This window comes from Poromitra crassiceps (genome assembly GCF_964638095.1).
Source record: "Poromitra crassiceps genome assembly, chromosome: 17".
Lineage (NCBI taxonomy): Eukaryota > Metazoa > Chordata > Actinopteri > Beryciformes > Melamphaidae > Poromitra > Poromitra crassiceps.
The window spans coordinates 25834816-25851060 of NC_139635.1; the positions used below are offsets into that span (position 1 = coordinate 25834816).

Genomic DNA, 16245 nt, shown 5'->3' on the forward strand with positions numbered 1-16245 from the left:
GCGTTAGCTAGCTAAATCTGTGGTTGGAAAAAACATTTTTAAGCGAATAATCTTAGTTACAACTAGATTGAGCTAACAAAGGGCAGCTTTGTGTTTATATGTGTGGAGTTTGGGAACTCACGAGCTCTAGTTAAAGTTAGCTTGCTGCCTGGACTTACGTCCGAGGTGAGTTGATCACTAGCATTTAGCTAGTTTACAACCCTGAAAGTTCGCCCACGTAACGTTAGTGGCAAAATCTGTAACAACAAGATCGAGTTAACAATCTAGGTCTGTGTTTAAATGTGTGGTATTTAATCAGTGTTTTGGGAACATGGCGTGGTGTTAATAGGCTTTAGGAACAGCCTAGTAGTGTATTGCTGCAGTACGGGACACACTGTTCTCTCAGCATAGAGCTTGTGCTGAGTGCTGACACGAGAAAACTGCACTGATTTCAACAGAGGAAAGTGTAACCAAGACATAATAGTTACAAAGCCCCATTGCACGATTTGTTCAACTCAGACTTTTTCAAGATAACAAAAAAGCAAAGTAAAAAATACTGAAAATCCCTCAGTCAGCATCACATGTGCCGAGGGTTGTGCAAAAAGTGTACTGTACTGTACACTGTGAGGAGATTTCAAACATTGTTACCTCTATGAGGTAGAATAGTAAAAGAAGAAGAAAGTGCTGTAAAAAGTTGTCATTATCTGGGTGCTCAGTCCAAACTGTCTGAGCCTTCTAAGAAAGTGAAGCCGTTGTGACAAATCTGCCAATTTGTCTCAAGTGATAGTAGTCAGCGAGTGAATCAAGTGAGGAAAGAGAGGTCGGGTCCTTTTCTTGTAGGAATGAAAGGTAGATGGAGTTTCCCAGTAATCCTCACGGAGTGGGAAAGTTCTTGAAAAAGAAAGTGCGAGCTGTTAAATCTGTAACCAGAAGTGGAATGGTAATTATGGATTGTGTGTGAATGCTCAGGGATTGAAAGTCATCAATATAAGTAAAGTATAGAGATTATTGTAGGGTGGAGGGCTTCCCACTTGGAAGCGATCAGATGAAAAAAGGAGTTGTAACTATAGTGGTGTGCCACTTGATGCTGAGACATTTGAGGATATAGAAGGCGTGTTTGAGGCAAGAAGGATGACGAGATTTAGAGAAGGTAAGGAGGAGGATAGATGGTATGTCTCTGTGTTTGACTTTAATAAATGAGAAGTTTCAGGAAACCGTGTTTCTCAGAGGGCGCCTCTCAGGTGTTTTTGCTGTCAACAGTAGGGTCATGTAGCTGCCGTGTGCAGAGGAGACAGAAGATGTGCGAAAGATGATTGTGGAATGGAGTGTGAAGAGCAGGCAAAGTCAATGACCAGATTGCTTTGTTATGTTTTAACATGTTTAACATCTGAATGTTGCTTTCTTGTCCAGTTCTTCAAGGCGAAGGCGCAGCAAACTTCGTGGCTCCACTCCTCATCTGTGAAAATTATGAACCTCATACCTGAAGATGGTCCTGAGGCCATCCCCAAGAAGCCCAAGCGGACCACCCACAGAAACAAACACACACAGCCTGAGGTGGCAGTGGATGCGGCCCAATCATCTCATGTCAGCTGTGAAGAGAGTTCTGTGCTGGACGAGGAGCTGGCGACGGTAGAGGAAGAGAAGGCTGACAAACAGAGCCAAGGGAACAATACGGAGACGGAGAGAGAGCCAGACAGGTCATCAATCACAGCCGCTTCTCCACCTAAGATGCCCTCACCTGAGGTGGTTGTGAGGATCTCTGCATCCGACCGCTTGTCAGCTGAGATGGCCAAGAAGCAAGAAGCCTCTCCTGGCCGCACAGTGACTAAAGTTGCGATAGCTGCGACACCTAAGAGCTCACGACGGAGCTCTGTGCGGCACTCCCTCAAGCTGCGCCACTTCCTGGCAGGGCTGCAGCACAGCCGGACACAGGGGTCAGCACAGCGGGCCTCCAGGCGTTCTTCACTAAAGAAGAAGAAGCAGCGCACGGGCGACTCCGCCAGCAGCAGTAATGTCTGTGGTGAGTAATGAGCCTTATTTGGTGGAACGTGGCCTAAGTGTGGTTTGGGAGTTTGTCTTGCAAGTTCCACACATTCAAGCTGGCTAAGCAATAGGTCATATTGTTCTTCTTTGGCTAATACCCCCCCCCCCTTTTCCCACACATATTATAGTGGTCTCTTCCATGGAATCTGAAGAGGATGGACAGGCGTAAGTGATGAGTAAAATATTTCTTATGCATGGGTGAATGTGTAAAGGATCATTTTCTAATAAAATGTATTATTATTATTACTGCTGTTTTTGTGGGTGTTCCCTGCCTTACCGTCTGTCTGTTTGATGATGTCAGAGCTGATTGGCGGGAAGAGAGACATCTGTCAGAGGAGGAGAGGAACATTTTTGAAATGAATCCTTCAGAAGAGGTGAGAAAAATATTAATGTTTTATCACTGATGTTGCAACACACACACACACACACACACACACACTCTGTCTTGATTCTTTCTTACCTTTCTCTATGGAAACAGAGAGACACCAGCGGCCCCAGATGTCACCGCTGTCAGCAGTGTGACAAAACATTCACAAGACTTCACAACTTACAGCGTCATCAGAGAGTTCACTCAGGGGAGAGACCTTACTCCTCTCAGCAGTGTGGGGAATCTTTCAGAGACTCAAGTGACCTAAGAGCATATCAACGCATCCACACTGGAGAGAAGCCCTTCCACTGTGACCAATGTGGGAGCAGTTTCAGTCGGTCAAGTCACCTAACAAGACACAAACGCATTCACACTGGAGAGAAGCCCTTCCACTGTGACCAATGTGGGAGCAGTTTCAGTCAGTCAAGTGACCTAACAACACACAAACAGATCCACACTGGAGAGAAGCCCTTCCACTGTGACCAATGTGGAAGCAGGTTCAGTCAGTCAAGTATCCTAACAAGACACAAACGCATTCACACTGGAGAGAAGCCCTTCCACTGTGACCAATGTGGGAGCAGTTTCAGTCAGTCAATTCACCTAACAATACACAAACGCATTCACACTGGAGAGAAGCCCTTCCACTGTGACCAATGTGGGAGCAGTTTCAGTGACTCAGGTAACCTAACAACACACAAACGCATCCACACTGGAGAGAAGCCCTTACTGTGACCAATGTGGGAGCAGTTTCAGTCAGTCAATTCACCTAACAAAACACAAACGCATTCACACTGGAGAGAAGCCCTTCCACTGTGACCAATGTGGGAGCAGGTTCAGTCAGTCAAGTGACCTAACAACACACAAACGCATTCACACTGGAGAGAAGCCCTTCCACTGTGACCAATGTGGGAGCAGTTTCAGTCAGTCAATTCACCTAACAACACACAAACGCATTCACACTGGAGAGAAGCCCTTCCACTGTGACCAATGTGGAAGCAGGTTCAGTCTGTCAAGTCACCTAACAAGACACAAACGCATTCACACTGGAGAGAAGCCCTTCCACTGTGACCAATGTGGAAGCAGTTTCAGTCAGTCAATTCACCTAACAACACACAAACGCATCCACACTGGAGAGAAGCCCTTCCATTGTGACCAATGTGGGAGCAGTTTCAGTGACTCAGGTAACCTAACAGCACACAAACGCATTCACACTGGAGAGAAGCCCTTCCACTGTGACAAATGTGGGAGCAGTTTCAGTGACTCAGGTAACCTAACAACACACAAACGCATTCACACTGGAGAGAAGCCCTTCCACTGTGACCAATGTGGAAGCAGGTTCAGTCTGTCAAGTGCCCTAACAACACACAAACGCAGCCACACTGGAGAGAAGCCCTTCCACTGTGACCAATGTGGAAGCAGGTTCAGTCAGTCAAGTGACCTAACAACACACAAACGCATTCACACTGGAGAGAAGCCCTTCCACTGTGACCAATGTGGGAGTAGTTTCAGTGACTCACGTAACCTAACAACACACAAACGCATCCACAGTGGAACAGGCTACTGGTGTGTCCGCTGTAAGAGAATGTTTGCTCAGTCTGGTAGTCTGAAGAGACACCGCTGCATCTAACCTGCTGAAGAGCGCCTCCACTGTTTGCAGTGGGAACTTACCAGCTTCTCTCTGTCCAACCAAACTTTTCATGAATAAAGGTTTAGTGACAGCAAAGTCTGACTGTGCAGAACTATGTTTGTTTGTTTCTCAGCCATAAAATCTTGGCAGTGGATTGTAGAATGTTAACCTCAATGTCAAAATGTCATTACAAAGTAAATAATATAGTCTGGATGGAGAGCTTTAAAATTGCTGTTTGAAGTAAATAAATGGCAAGTGTTCTACTGGAAATTTCTGACCCTTGCTTTTGAGGTTTTAAGACTTTGGAAAAGACATGCCTGGATTTGAACCCACAACCTACCACATGATGAGGGGCTGCTGCTGGTGTTGGGGAAACTAGTGTAGACCTTTATTATGTTTATTTTTTTCTCTCCCATTATTTTTTATTTCTCCTCTCGTTTCCTTACTGATTTATTTCATTGATGCTCCTCCAATATGGAGAATTTGTTTTGTTATGTATACGAGATACAAATGTGTGTAACTTTTCAGTTCTGCAAAGGGTGTGTGGAGGGAATGGGGGTTATTAACCTAAACAAATGAGTGGTCATATTAAAATGTCATTCTCCCTGTATCACGGTGATGAATATGCACTCGGTAAATAAATGAATACAAAAAAGAAGCAGCTGGCGACTGCACATGTATCGGAGGAAGCATTATGTTAGTCCAGTGGTTCCCAAACTGGGGTACGTGGAGCTACTACAGGGGGTACTTGAAAGAAAGTAGAAAATGGAAAAATGTAAGAACAAATCATGAAAATTAATAAAACGTTAAGAAAATGTTTTATGGTTTACCAAACTAGCTATACTTCCCAATGAAAAGTAGTTAAACTACATCTTAACTACTCTCAATAAATGTTTGCTTGTCAAACTAAAACTACATCTGAAATCTGAGTCTGGAATCTCATATTGTTACACGGAGGTACACCTGAACTGACACTGAGTGTAGGTGTGTTTGTTCCAGTAAAGTAGGCCTACAATCTGAGCCACACTCAGGAAAAAGGATGCTTTCTTTTATTTGTATGATATACGCACGTAATTGCCTGTATGTGAGCTTAGGGATGGAGTGCAGGTGTAGGTACAGGATCTCCTCGGCTTACACAATCTGTTCGCTCTACGCTCTTGGTGTGTATAAGGACCTTTAGTCTGCAACTTTATCGCAGAAATGTGCCCAAGACTTTGCTTGTTTTTGTTGCCAAATAGACCCTTCTCACAGGGGGCATTTTGTGTGGAAAAGGCAGGGTAAACAGGTGCAAGCAAAACACTAATGAGGGTTTCAAACTTCCATGATTGGAATTTGGAAACCCTCCTTAGTGTTTTTCTTGCACCTGTGTTTATTCTGCCTTTTTGACACAAAATGGCCTCCGTGAAAATGGTCTATTGGTCTTGTAAGAGCAGCAGAAATCTGATCTGATGAAATCTGTGATTGGCTGTATTGGGTCTTGGGCTGTTTTTGGTCTCTGTCAATAAATAATCCTAGAACTATTGTAGGCTGCATGTTGCCATATCAAAATAAATATGGAAAAATAAAATGTCGGCTAAGTTTAACTGATTATACATGAAACAATATATTATATGCTGCTACTGACTAGTCAGGTATGTGCAGCTAATTGTCTGGCAGCTCATTAATAAAAGGTCTACCTTTTATTAACGAGCTGCGAGACAATTAGCTGAAAGTGAACAGGCTGTTCTCAACTGGACTCTAGTTGGTAACAGCCTGTTAACTTTCTCCATCAGCCCCCGTTTTTATTCTTATCAATGCCCTGTTTTAAAAGGTGCTATACATGCAGCATTTTAAACATCAATCTTGTCAAATTAATTGTGATACCTTTGTATAATTACTGGTAGCCTATTGTTAGTGCTAGTGTTTCAAGTCCAAATGTAAGCGATGTATAGTTTAACTATTCGTTTTTGATTTTGACATATTAAAGTTTGTTTGGCACAACTCATACTAGTTAACTGCTGCAGTGCACTGCCACCCAGAGGTGCCTTTTTTGTTGTGATGTCACGCTGATTCGTCTTATATAAAACCCTGATATTACACACTCCGGTCCAGTAGGTGGCGGTATGCACCTATACGCGTTGGTTGCAATCCGCCACTCACGCTCACGTCAGCTGGGCTGGGAGGCAGCGATTAGCTAAAGCTACATGAAGTTTTGATGTAGCGTTAGCTAGCTAAATCTGTGGTTGGAAAAAACATTTTTAAGCGAATAATCTTAGTTACAACTAGATTGAGCTAACAAAGGGCAGCTTTGTGTTTATATGTGTGGAGTTTGGGAACTCACGATCTCTAGTTCAAGTTAGCTTGCTGCCTGGACCTTACGCCCGAGGTGAGTTGATCACTAGCATTAGCTAGTTTACAACCCTGAAAGTTCGCCCACGTAACGTTAGTGGCAAAATATGTAACAACAAGATCGAGTTAACAATCTAGGTCTGTGTTTAAATGTGTGGTATTTAATCAGTGTTTTGGGAACATCGCGTGGTGTTAATAGGCTTTAGGAACAGCCTAGTAGTGTATTGCTGCAGTACGGGGCACATTGTTCTCTCAGCATAGAGCTTGTGCTGAGTGCGGACACGAGAAAACTGCACTAATTTCAACAGAGGAGTGTAACCAAGACATAATAGTTACAAAGCCCCATTGCACTATTTGTTCAACATAGACTTTTTCAAGATAACAAAAAAGCAAAGTAAAAATACTGAAAATCCCTCAGTCAGCATCACATGTGCCGAGGGTTGTGCAAAAAGTGTACTGTACTGTACACTGTGAGGAGATTTCAAACATTGTTACCTCTATGAGGTAGAATAGTAAAAGAAGGAGAAAGTGCTGTAAAAAGTTGTCATTATCTGGGTGCTCAGTCCAAACTGTCTGAGCCTTCTAAGAAAGTGAAGTCGGTTGTGCCAAATCTGCCAATTTGTCTCAAGTGATAGTAGTCAGCGAGTGAATCAAGTGAGGAAAGAGAGGTCGGGTCCTTTTCTTGTAGGAATGAAAGGTAGATGGAGTTTCCCAGTAATCCTCACGGAGTGGGGAAGTTCTTGAAAAAGAAAGTGCGAGCTGTTAAATCTGTAACCAGAAGTGGAATGGTAATTATGGATTGTGTGTGAATGCTCAGGGATTGAAAGTCATCAATATAATTAAAGTATAGAGATTATTGTAGGGTGGAGGGCTTCCCACTTGGAAGCGATCAGATGAAAAAAGGAGTTGTAACTAAGTGGTGTGCCACTTGATGTTGATGCTGAGACATTTGAGGATATAGAAGGTGTGTTTGGGGCAAAAAGGATGACGAGATTTAGAGAAGGTAAGGAGGAGGATAGATGGTATGTCTCTGTGTTTGACTTTAATAAATGAGAAGTTTCAGGAAACAGTGTTTCTCAGAGGGCGCCTCTCAGGTGTTTTTGCTGTCAACAGTAGGGTCTTGTAGCTGCCATGTGCAGAGGAGACAGAAGATGTGGTCGATGAGATGAGATAAACTTTATTGTCCCAGAAGGGAAATTTGTCTTGGGCAAAAAGTGCGCATACCCACATCCGGCGTTACAAAAACACAAGTAAACACAACAGGACAGACACAGCATTGCACTAGGACACAGTGGGGAGATGCCAACTGAGACATTAAATTGCACATCCCTATTGCACAATTTGTTTAAATCATACATACCCGTAGGTAAAATAATATAAAATCAACAATAAACAAAACCAGCAGCGGGATAATGGATGAAAGAATAAAAGAGTAAAAGAATAAAACATTAAAATAAGATTAAATGAAAAATAAAAGAAATAAAATAGGAAGATTACCGTTCCTACTTAAAGTGCCTCCACCTACAAACTATGGGTTACTACAGCCTGGGGGAAGAGCAGGCTGTTTGTTAAGAAGTGCAATCGAGGTAGGGAGGAAGGAGAGCTTGTAGCGGTTGCTCCTGTATCTGCTGGCTCTGAATCTTCTGCCAGAAGGTAACAACTCATATTCAGTAAATAAAATGTGAGAAGGGTCGGTCAGAGCTCTATGAGCCAGGCTGATGACCTTTTTCTCGAAGATGGACTGGAGCGTCAGTGATTCTTTCTTGCCGATCACTTTCATGGCTGTGTTCACCATTTTTAAAATTCTAGATTTAAGCTTGACTGTGAGAGACCCAAACCATGCCGCCATGCCATATCTGATCAGGCTTTCCAGCACAGCATTGTAGAATGTTGACATGATTTTGATGCACACTCCAAAAAGTCTGAGCCTACGTAGGAAGTGCAAACGTTGTGCCAGTTTTGCACACAGATAATCAATGTGGACGTCCCATTTTAACATGTTATCCATTTGTATCCCCAGATACTTGTACGAGCTTACCTGCTCAATTTCCCTGTCACCTATGACCACAGGGTCATGTGCTCTCACTGTTCTCGGGTCAAAGATAATTTCTTTGGTTTTGCAGGTATTTAAGATGAGGTGGTTCCTCTCGCACCACTCTTTAAAAGTAGCTATCTCCCTATAGTAAACGGAGGGGCATTCATCACCCTGCAGCAAGCTTAAAATAATAGTGTCATCTGAAAATTTGATGACAAAGTTGCCTGGCTGACTGTTCTGCAATCGTTGGTGTACGCAGTGAAAAGATAAGGTGAGCTCACCCCCCCCTGCGGGGCACCTGTACTGCAGTGTTTAGCAGTGGAGAGGGAAGAATTGACCTTGACCTGTTGAGTCCTATCTGTTAAAAGAGAGTAGAACCATTTAATTATGAACGGATTAACGTTCATATTAATTAGCTTCTGGACAAGCAGCTGAGGTCGGAGAGTGTCAAATGCCGAACTCAAATCGGCAAATAAGACGCGTGCATGCATGATGTGGGAAAGATGATTGTGGAATGGAGTGTGAAGAGCAGGCAAAGTCAATGACCAGATTGCTTTGTTATGTTTGAACATGTTTAACATCTGAATGTTGCTTTCTTGTCCTGTTCTTCAAGGCGAAGGCGCAGCAAACTTCGTGGCTCCACTCCTCATCTGTGAAAATGATGAACCTCATACCTGAAGATGGTCCTGAGGCTTCCACCTCTGAGGCCATCCCCAAGAAGCCCAAGCGGACCACCCACAGAAACAAACACACACAGCCTGAGGTGGCAGTGGATGCAGCGGCCCAATCATCTCATGTCAGCTGTGAAGAGAGTCCTGTGCTGGACGAGGAGCTGGCGACGGTAGAGGAAGACAAGGCTGACAAACAGAGCCAAGGGAACAATACAGAGACGGAGAGAGAGCCAGACAGGTCATCAATCACAGCTGCTTCTCCACCTAAGATGCCCTCACCTGAGGTGGTTGTGAGGATCTCTGCATCCGACCGCTTGTCAGCTGAGATGGCCAAGAAGCAAGAAGCCTCTCCTGGCCGCACAGTGACTAAAGTTGTGATAGCTGCGACACCTAAGAGTTCACGACGGAGCTCTGTGCGGCACTCCCTCAAGCTGCGGCACTTCCTGGCAGGGCTGCAGCACAGCCGGACACAGGGGTCAGCACAGCGGGCCTCCAGGCGTTCTTCACTAAAGAAGAAGAAGCAGCGCACGGGCGACTCCGCCAGCAGCAGTAATGTCTGTGGTGAGTAATGAGCCTTATTTGGTGGAACGTGGCCTAAGTGTGGTTTGGGAGTTTGTCTTGCAAGTTCCACACATTCAAGCTGGCTAAGCAATAGGTCATATTGTTCTTCTTTGGCTAATACCCCCCCCCCCCTTCCCACACACATTATAGTGGTCTCTTCCATGGAATCTGAAGAGGATGGACATGCGTAAGTGATGAGTAAAATATTTCTTATGCATGAATGTGTAAAGGATCATTTTCTAATAAAATGTATTATTATTATTACTGCTGTTTTTGTGGGTGTTCCCTGCCTTACCGTCTGTCTGTTTGATGATGTCAGAGCTGATTGGCGGGAAGAGAGACATCTGTCAGAGGAGGAGAGGAACATTTTTGAAATTAATCCTTCAGAAGAGGTGAGGAAAAATATTAATGTTTTATCACTGATGTTGCAACACACACACACACACACACACCCCCACTGTCTTGATTCTTTCTTACCTTTCTCTATGGAAACAGAGAGACACCAGCGGACCCAGATGTCACCGCTGTCAGCAGTGTGACAAAACATTCACAAGACTTCACAACTTACAGCGTCATCAGAGAGTTCACTCAGGAGACAGATTATACTCCTGTCAGCAGTGTGGGAAGTCTTTCAGAGAGTCAAGTACCCTAAGAGCACATCAACACATCCACACTGGAGAGAAGCTCTTCCACTGTGACCAATGTGGAAGCAGGTTCAGTCTGTCAAGTGACCTAACAAGACACAAACGCATCCACACTGGAGAGAAGCCCTTCCACTGTGACCAATGTGGAAGCAGGTTCAGTCAGTCAAGTGACCTAACAAGACACAAACGCATTCACACTGGAGAGAAGCCCTTCCACTGTGACCAATGTGGAAGCAGGTTCAGTCTGTCAAGTGCCCTAACAACACACAAACGCAGCCACACTGGAGAGAAGCCCTTCCACTGTGACCAATGTGGAAGCAGGTTCAGTCAGTCAAGTGACCTAACAAAACACAAACGCATCCACACTGGAGAGAAGCCCTTCCACTGTGACCAATGTGGGAGCAGTTTCAGTCAGTCAATTCACCTAACAATACACAAACGCATTCACACTGGAGATAAGCCCTTCCACTGTGACCAATGTGGGAGCAGTTTCAGTCAGTCAATTCACCTAACAACACACAAACGCATTCACACTGGAGAGAAGCCCTTCCACTGTGACCAATGTGGGAGCAGTTTCAGTCAGTCAATTCACCTAACAATACACAAACGCATTCACACTGGAGAGAAGCCCTTCAACTGTGACCAATGTGGGAGCAGGTTCAGTCAGTCAACTGACCTAACAAGACACAAACGCATTCACACTGGAGAGAAGCCCTTCCACTGTGACCAATGTGGGAGCAGGTTCAGTCAGTCAACTGACCTAACAAAACACAAACGCATTCACAGTGGAACAGGCTACTGGTGTGTCCGCTGTAAGAGAATGTTTGCTCAGTCTGGTAGTCTGAAGAGACACCGCTGTATCTAACCTGCTGAAGAGCGCCTCCACTGTTTGCAGTGGGAACTTACCAGCTTCTCTCTGTCCAACCAAACATTTCATGAATAAAAGTTTAGTGATAGCAAAGTCTGACTGTGCAGAACTATGTTTGTTTGTTTCTCAGCCATAAAATCTTGGCAGTGGATTGTAGAATGTTAACCTCAATGTCAAAATGTCATTACAAAGTAAATAATATAGTCTGGATGGAGAGCTTTAGAAATTGCTGTTTGAAGTAAATAAATGGCCAAGTGTTCTACTGGAAATTTCTGACCCTTGCTTTTGAGGTTTTAAGACTTTGGAAAAGACATGCCTGGATTTGAACCCACAACCTACCACATGATGAGGGGCTGCTGCTGGTGTTGGGGAAACTAGTTTAGACCTTTATTATGTTTATTTTTTTCTCTCACATTATTTTTTATTTCTCCTCTCGTTTCCTTACTGATTTATTTCATTGATGCTCCTCCAATATGGAGAATTTGTTTTGTTATGTATACGAGATACAAATGTGTGTAACTTTTCAGTTTTGCAAAGGGTGTGTGGAGGGAATGGGGGTTATTAACCTAAACAAATGAGTGGTCATATTAAAATGTCATTCTCCCTGTATCACGGTGATGAATATGCACTCGGTAAATAAATGAATACAAAAAAGAAGCAGCTGGCGACTGCACATGTATCGGAGGAAGCATTATGTTAGTCCAGTGGTTCCCAAACTGGGGTACGTGGAGCTACTACAGGGGGTACTTGAAAGAAAGTAGAAAATGGAAAAATGTAAGAACAAATCATGAAAATTAATAAAACGTTAAGAAAATGTTTTATGGTTTACCAAACTAGCTATACTTCCCAATGAAAAGTAGTTAAACTACATCTTAACTACTCTCAATAAATGTTTGCTTGTCAAACTAAAACTACATCTGAAATCTGCGTCTGCAATCTCATATTGTTACACGGAGGTACACCTGAACTGACACTTGAGTGTAGGTGTGTTTGTTCCAGTAAAGTAGGCCTACAATCTGAGCCACACTCAGGAAAAAGGATGCTTTCTTTTATTTGTATGATATACGCACGTAATTGCCTGTATGTTAGCTTAGGGATGGAGTGCAGGTGTAGGTACAGGATCTCCTCGGCTTACACAATCTGTTCGCTCTACGCTCTTGGTGTGTATAAGGACCTTTAGTCTGCAACTTTATCGCAGAAATGTGCCCAAGACTTTGCTTGTTTTTGTTGCCAAATAGACCCTTCTCACAGGGGGCATTTTGTGTCGAAAAGGCAGGGTAAACAGGTGCAAGCAAAACACTAATGAGGGTTTCAAACTTCCATGATTGGAATTTGGAAACCCTCCTTAGTGTTTTTCTTGCACCTGTGTTTATTCTGCCTTTTTGACACAAAATGGCCTCCGTGAAAATGGTCTATTGGTCTTGTTGTAAGAGCAGCAGAAATCTGATCTGATGAAATCTGTGATTGGCTGTATTGGGTCTTGGGCTGTTTTTATTTCTCCTCTCGTTTCCTTACTGATTTATTTCATTGATGCTCCTCCAATATGGAGAATTTGTTTTGTTATGTATACGAGATACAAATGTGTGTAACTTTTCAGTTTTGCAAAGGGTGTGTGGAGGGAATGGGGGTTATTAACCTAAACAAATGAGTGGTCATATTAAAATGTCATTCTCCCTGTATCACGGTGATGAATATGCACTCGGTAAATAAATGAATACAAAAAAGAAGCAGCTGGCGACTGCACATGTATCGGAGGAAGCATTATGTTAGTCCAGTGGTTCCCAAACTGGGGTACGTGGAGCTACTACAGGGGGTACTTGAAAGAAAGTAGAAAATGGAAAAATGTAAGAACAAATCATGAAAATTAATAAAACGTTAAGAAAATGTTTTATGGTTTACCAAACTAGCTATACTTCCCAATGAAAAGTAGTTAAACTACATCTTAACTACTCTCAATAAATGTTTGCTTGTCAAACTAAAACTACATCTGAAATCTGCGTCTGCAATCTCATATTGTTACACGGAGGTACACCTGAACTGACACTTGAGTGTAGGTGTGTTTGTTCCAGTAAAGTAGGCCTACAATCTGAGCCACACTCAGGAAAAAGGATGCTTTCTTTTATTTGTATGATATACGCACGTAATTGCCTGTATGTTAGCTTAGGGATGGAGTGCAGGTGTAGGTACAGGATCTCCTCGGCTTACACAATCTGTTCGCTCTACGCTCTTGGTGTGTATAAGGACCTTTAGTCTGCAACTTTATCGCAGAAATGTGCCCAAGACTTTGCTTGTTTTTGTTGCCAAATAGACCCTTCTCACAGGGGGCATTTTGTGTCGAAAAGGCAGGGTAAACAGGTGCAAGCAAAACACTAATGAGGGTTTCAAACTTCCATGATTGGAATTTGGAAACCCTCCTTAGTGTTTTTCTTGCACCTGTGTTTATTCTGCCTTTTTGACACAAAATGGCCTCCGTGAAAATGGTCTATTGGTCTTGTTGTAAGAGCAGCAGAAATCTGATCTGATGAAATCTGTGATTGGCTGTATTGGGTCTTGGGCTGTTTTTGGTCTCTGTCAATAAATAATCCTAGAACTATTGTAGGCTGCATGTTGCCATATCAAAATAAATATGGAAAAATAAAATGTCGGCTAAGTTTAACTGATTATACATGAAACAATATATTATATGCTGCTACTGACTAGTCAGGTATGTGCAGCTAATTGTCTGGCAGCTCATTAATAAAAGGTCTACCTTTTATTAACGAGCTGCGAGACAATTAGCTGAAAGTGAACAGGCTGTTCTCAACTGGACTCTAGTTGGTAACAGCCTGTTAACTTTCTCCATCAGCCCCCGTTTTTATTCTTATCAATGCCCTGTTTTAAAAGGTGCTATACATGCAGCATTTTAAACATCAATCTTGTCAAATTAATTGTGATACCTTTGTATAATTACTGGTAGCCTATTGTTAGTGCTAGTGTTTCAAGTCCAAATGTAAGCTATTCGTTTTTGATTTTGACATATTAAAGTTTGTTTGGCACAACTCATACTAGTTAACTGCTGCAGTGCACTGCCACCCAGAGGTGCCTTTTTTGTTGTGATGTCACGTTGATTCGTCTTATATAAAACCCTGATATTACACACTCCGGTCCAGTAGGTGGCGGTATGCACCTATACGCGTTGGTTGCAATCCGCCACTCACGCTCACGTCAGCTGGGCTAGGAGGCAGCGATTAGCTAAAGCTACATGAAGTTTTGATGTAGCGTTAGCTAGCTAAATCTGTGGTTGGAAAAAACATTTTTAAGCGAATGATCTTAGTTACAACTAGATTGAGCTAACAAAGGGCAGCTTTGTGTTTATATGTGTGGAGTTTGGGAACTCACGAGCTCTAGTTCAAGTTAGCTTGCTGCCTGGACCTATTACGCCCGAGGTGAGTTGATCACTAGCATTAGCTAGTTTACAACCCTGAAAGTTCGCCCACGTAACGTTAGTGGCAAAATATGTAACAACAAGATCGAGTTAACAATCTAGGTCTGTGTTTAAATGTGTGGTATTTAATCAGTGTTTTGGGAACATCGCGTGGTGTCAATAGGCTTTAGGAACAGCCTAGTAGTGTATTGCTGCAGTACGGGGCACATTGTTCTCTCAGCATAGAGCTTGTGCTGAGTGCTGACACGAGAAAACTGCACTGATTTCAACAGAGGAGTGTAACCAAGACATAATAGTTACAAAGCCCCATTGCACTATTTGTTCAACATAGACTTTTTCAAGATAACAAAAAAGCAAAGTAAAAATACTGAAAATCCCTCAGTCAGCATCACATGTGCCGAGGGTTGTGCAAAAAGTGTACTGTACTGTACACTGTGAGGAGATTTCAAACATTGTTACCTCTATGAGGTAGAATAGTAAAAGAAGGAGAAAGTGCTGTAAAAAGTTGTCATTATCTGGGTGCTCACTCCAAACTGTCTGAGCCTTCTAAGAAAGTGAAGTCGGTTGTGCCAAATCTGCCAATTTGTCTCAAGTGATAGTAGTCAGCGAGTGAATCAAGTGAGGAAAGAGAGGTCGGGTCCTTTTCTTGTAGGAATGAAAGTTAGATGGAGTTTCCCAGTAATCCTCACGGAGTGGGGGAGTTCTTGAAAAAGAAAGTGCGAGCTGTTAAATCTGTAACCAGAAGTGGAATGGTAATTATGGATTGTGTGTGAATGCTCAGGGATTGAAAGTCATCAATATAAGTAAAGTATAGAGATTATTGTAGGGTGGAGGGCTTCCCACTTGGAAGCGATCAGATGAAAAAAGGAGTTGTAACTAAGTGGTGTGCCACTTGATGTTGATGCTGAGACATTTGAGGATATAGAAGGTGTGTTTGAGGCAAAAAGGATGACGAGATTTAGAGAAGGTAAGGAGGAGGATAGATGGTATGTCTCTGTGTTTGACTTTAATAAATGAGAAGTTTCAGGAAACAGTGTTTCTCAGAGGGCGCCTCTCAGGTGTTTTTGCTGTCAACAGTAGGGTCATGTAGCTGCCGTGTGCAGAGGAGACAGAAGATGTGGTCGATGAGATGAGATAAACTTTATTGTCCCAGAAGGGAAATTTGTCTTGGGCAAAAAGTGCGCATACCCACATCCGGTGTTACAAAAACACAAGTAAACACAACAGGACAGACAACATTGCACTAGGACACAGTGGGGAGATGCCAACTGAGACATTAAATTGCACATCCCTATTGCACAATTTGTTTAAATCATACATACCCGTAGGTAAAATAATATAAAATCAACAATAAACAAAACCAGCAGCGGGATAATGGATGAAAGAATAAAAGAGTAAAAGAATAAAACATTAAAATAAGATTAAATGAAAAATAAAAGAAATAAAATAGGAAGATTACCGTTCCTACTTAAAGTGCCTCCACCTACAAACTATGGGTTACTACAGCCTGGGGGAAGAGCAGGCTGTTTGTTAAGAAGTGCAATCGAGGTAGGGAGGAAGGAGAGCTTGTAGCGGTTGCTCCTGTATCTGCTGGCTCTGAATCTTCTGCCAGAAGGTAACAACTCATATTCAGTATATAAAATGTGAGAAGGGTCGGTCAGAGCTCTATGAGCCAGGCTGATGACCTTTTTCTCGAAG

General features: G+C 42.9%; 1 protein-coding gene across 1 annotated transcript; it reads left to right on the forward strand.

Moving 5' to 3' along the window:
• On the forward strand, positions 1–9619 carry LOC310792288 (uncharacterized protein; the record flags this gene model as incomplete). Its single annotated transcript, XM_083654010.1, has 6 exons — positions 1–165; positions 1390–1999; positions 2151–2187; positions 2324–2396; positions 2501–2960; positions 9060–9619. Exons 2-6 carry the CDS (start codon positions 1447–1449, stop codon positions 9617–9619), a joined length of 1683 nt encoding a protein of 560 aa, XP_083510136.1. The 5' UTR covers positions 1–165; positions 1390–1446.
• Between the last annotated feature and the right edge of the window lie 6626 nt (positions 9620–16245).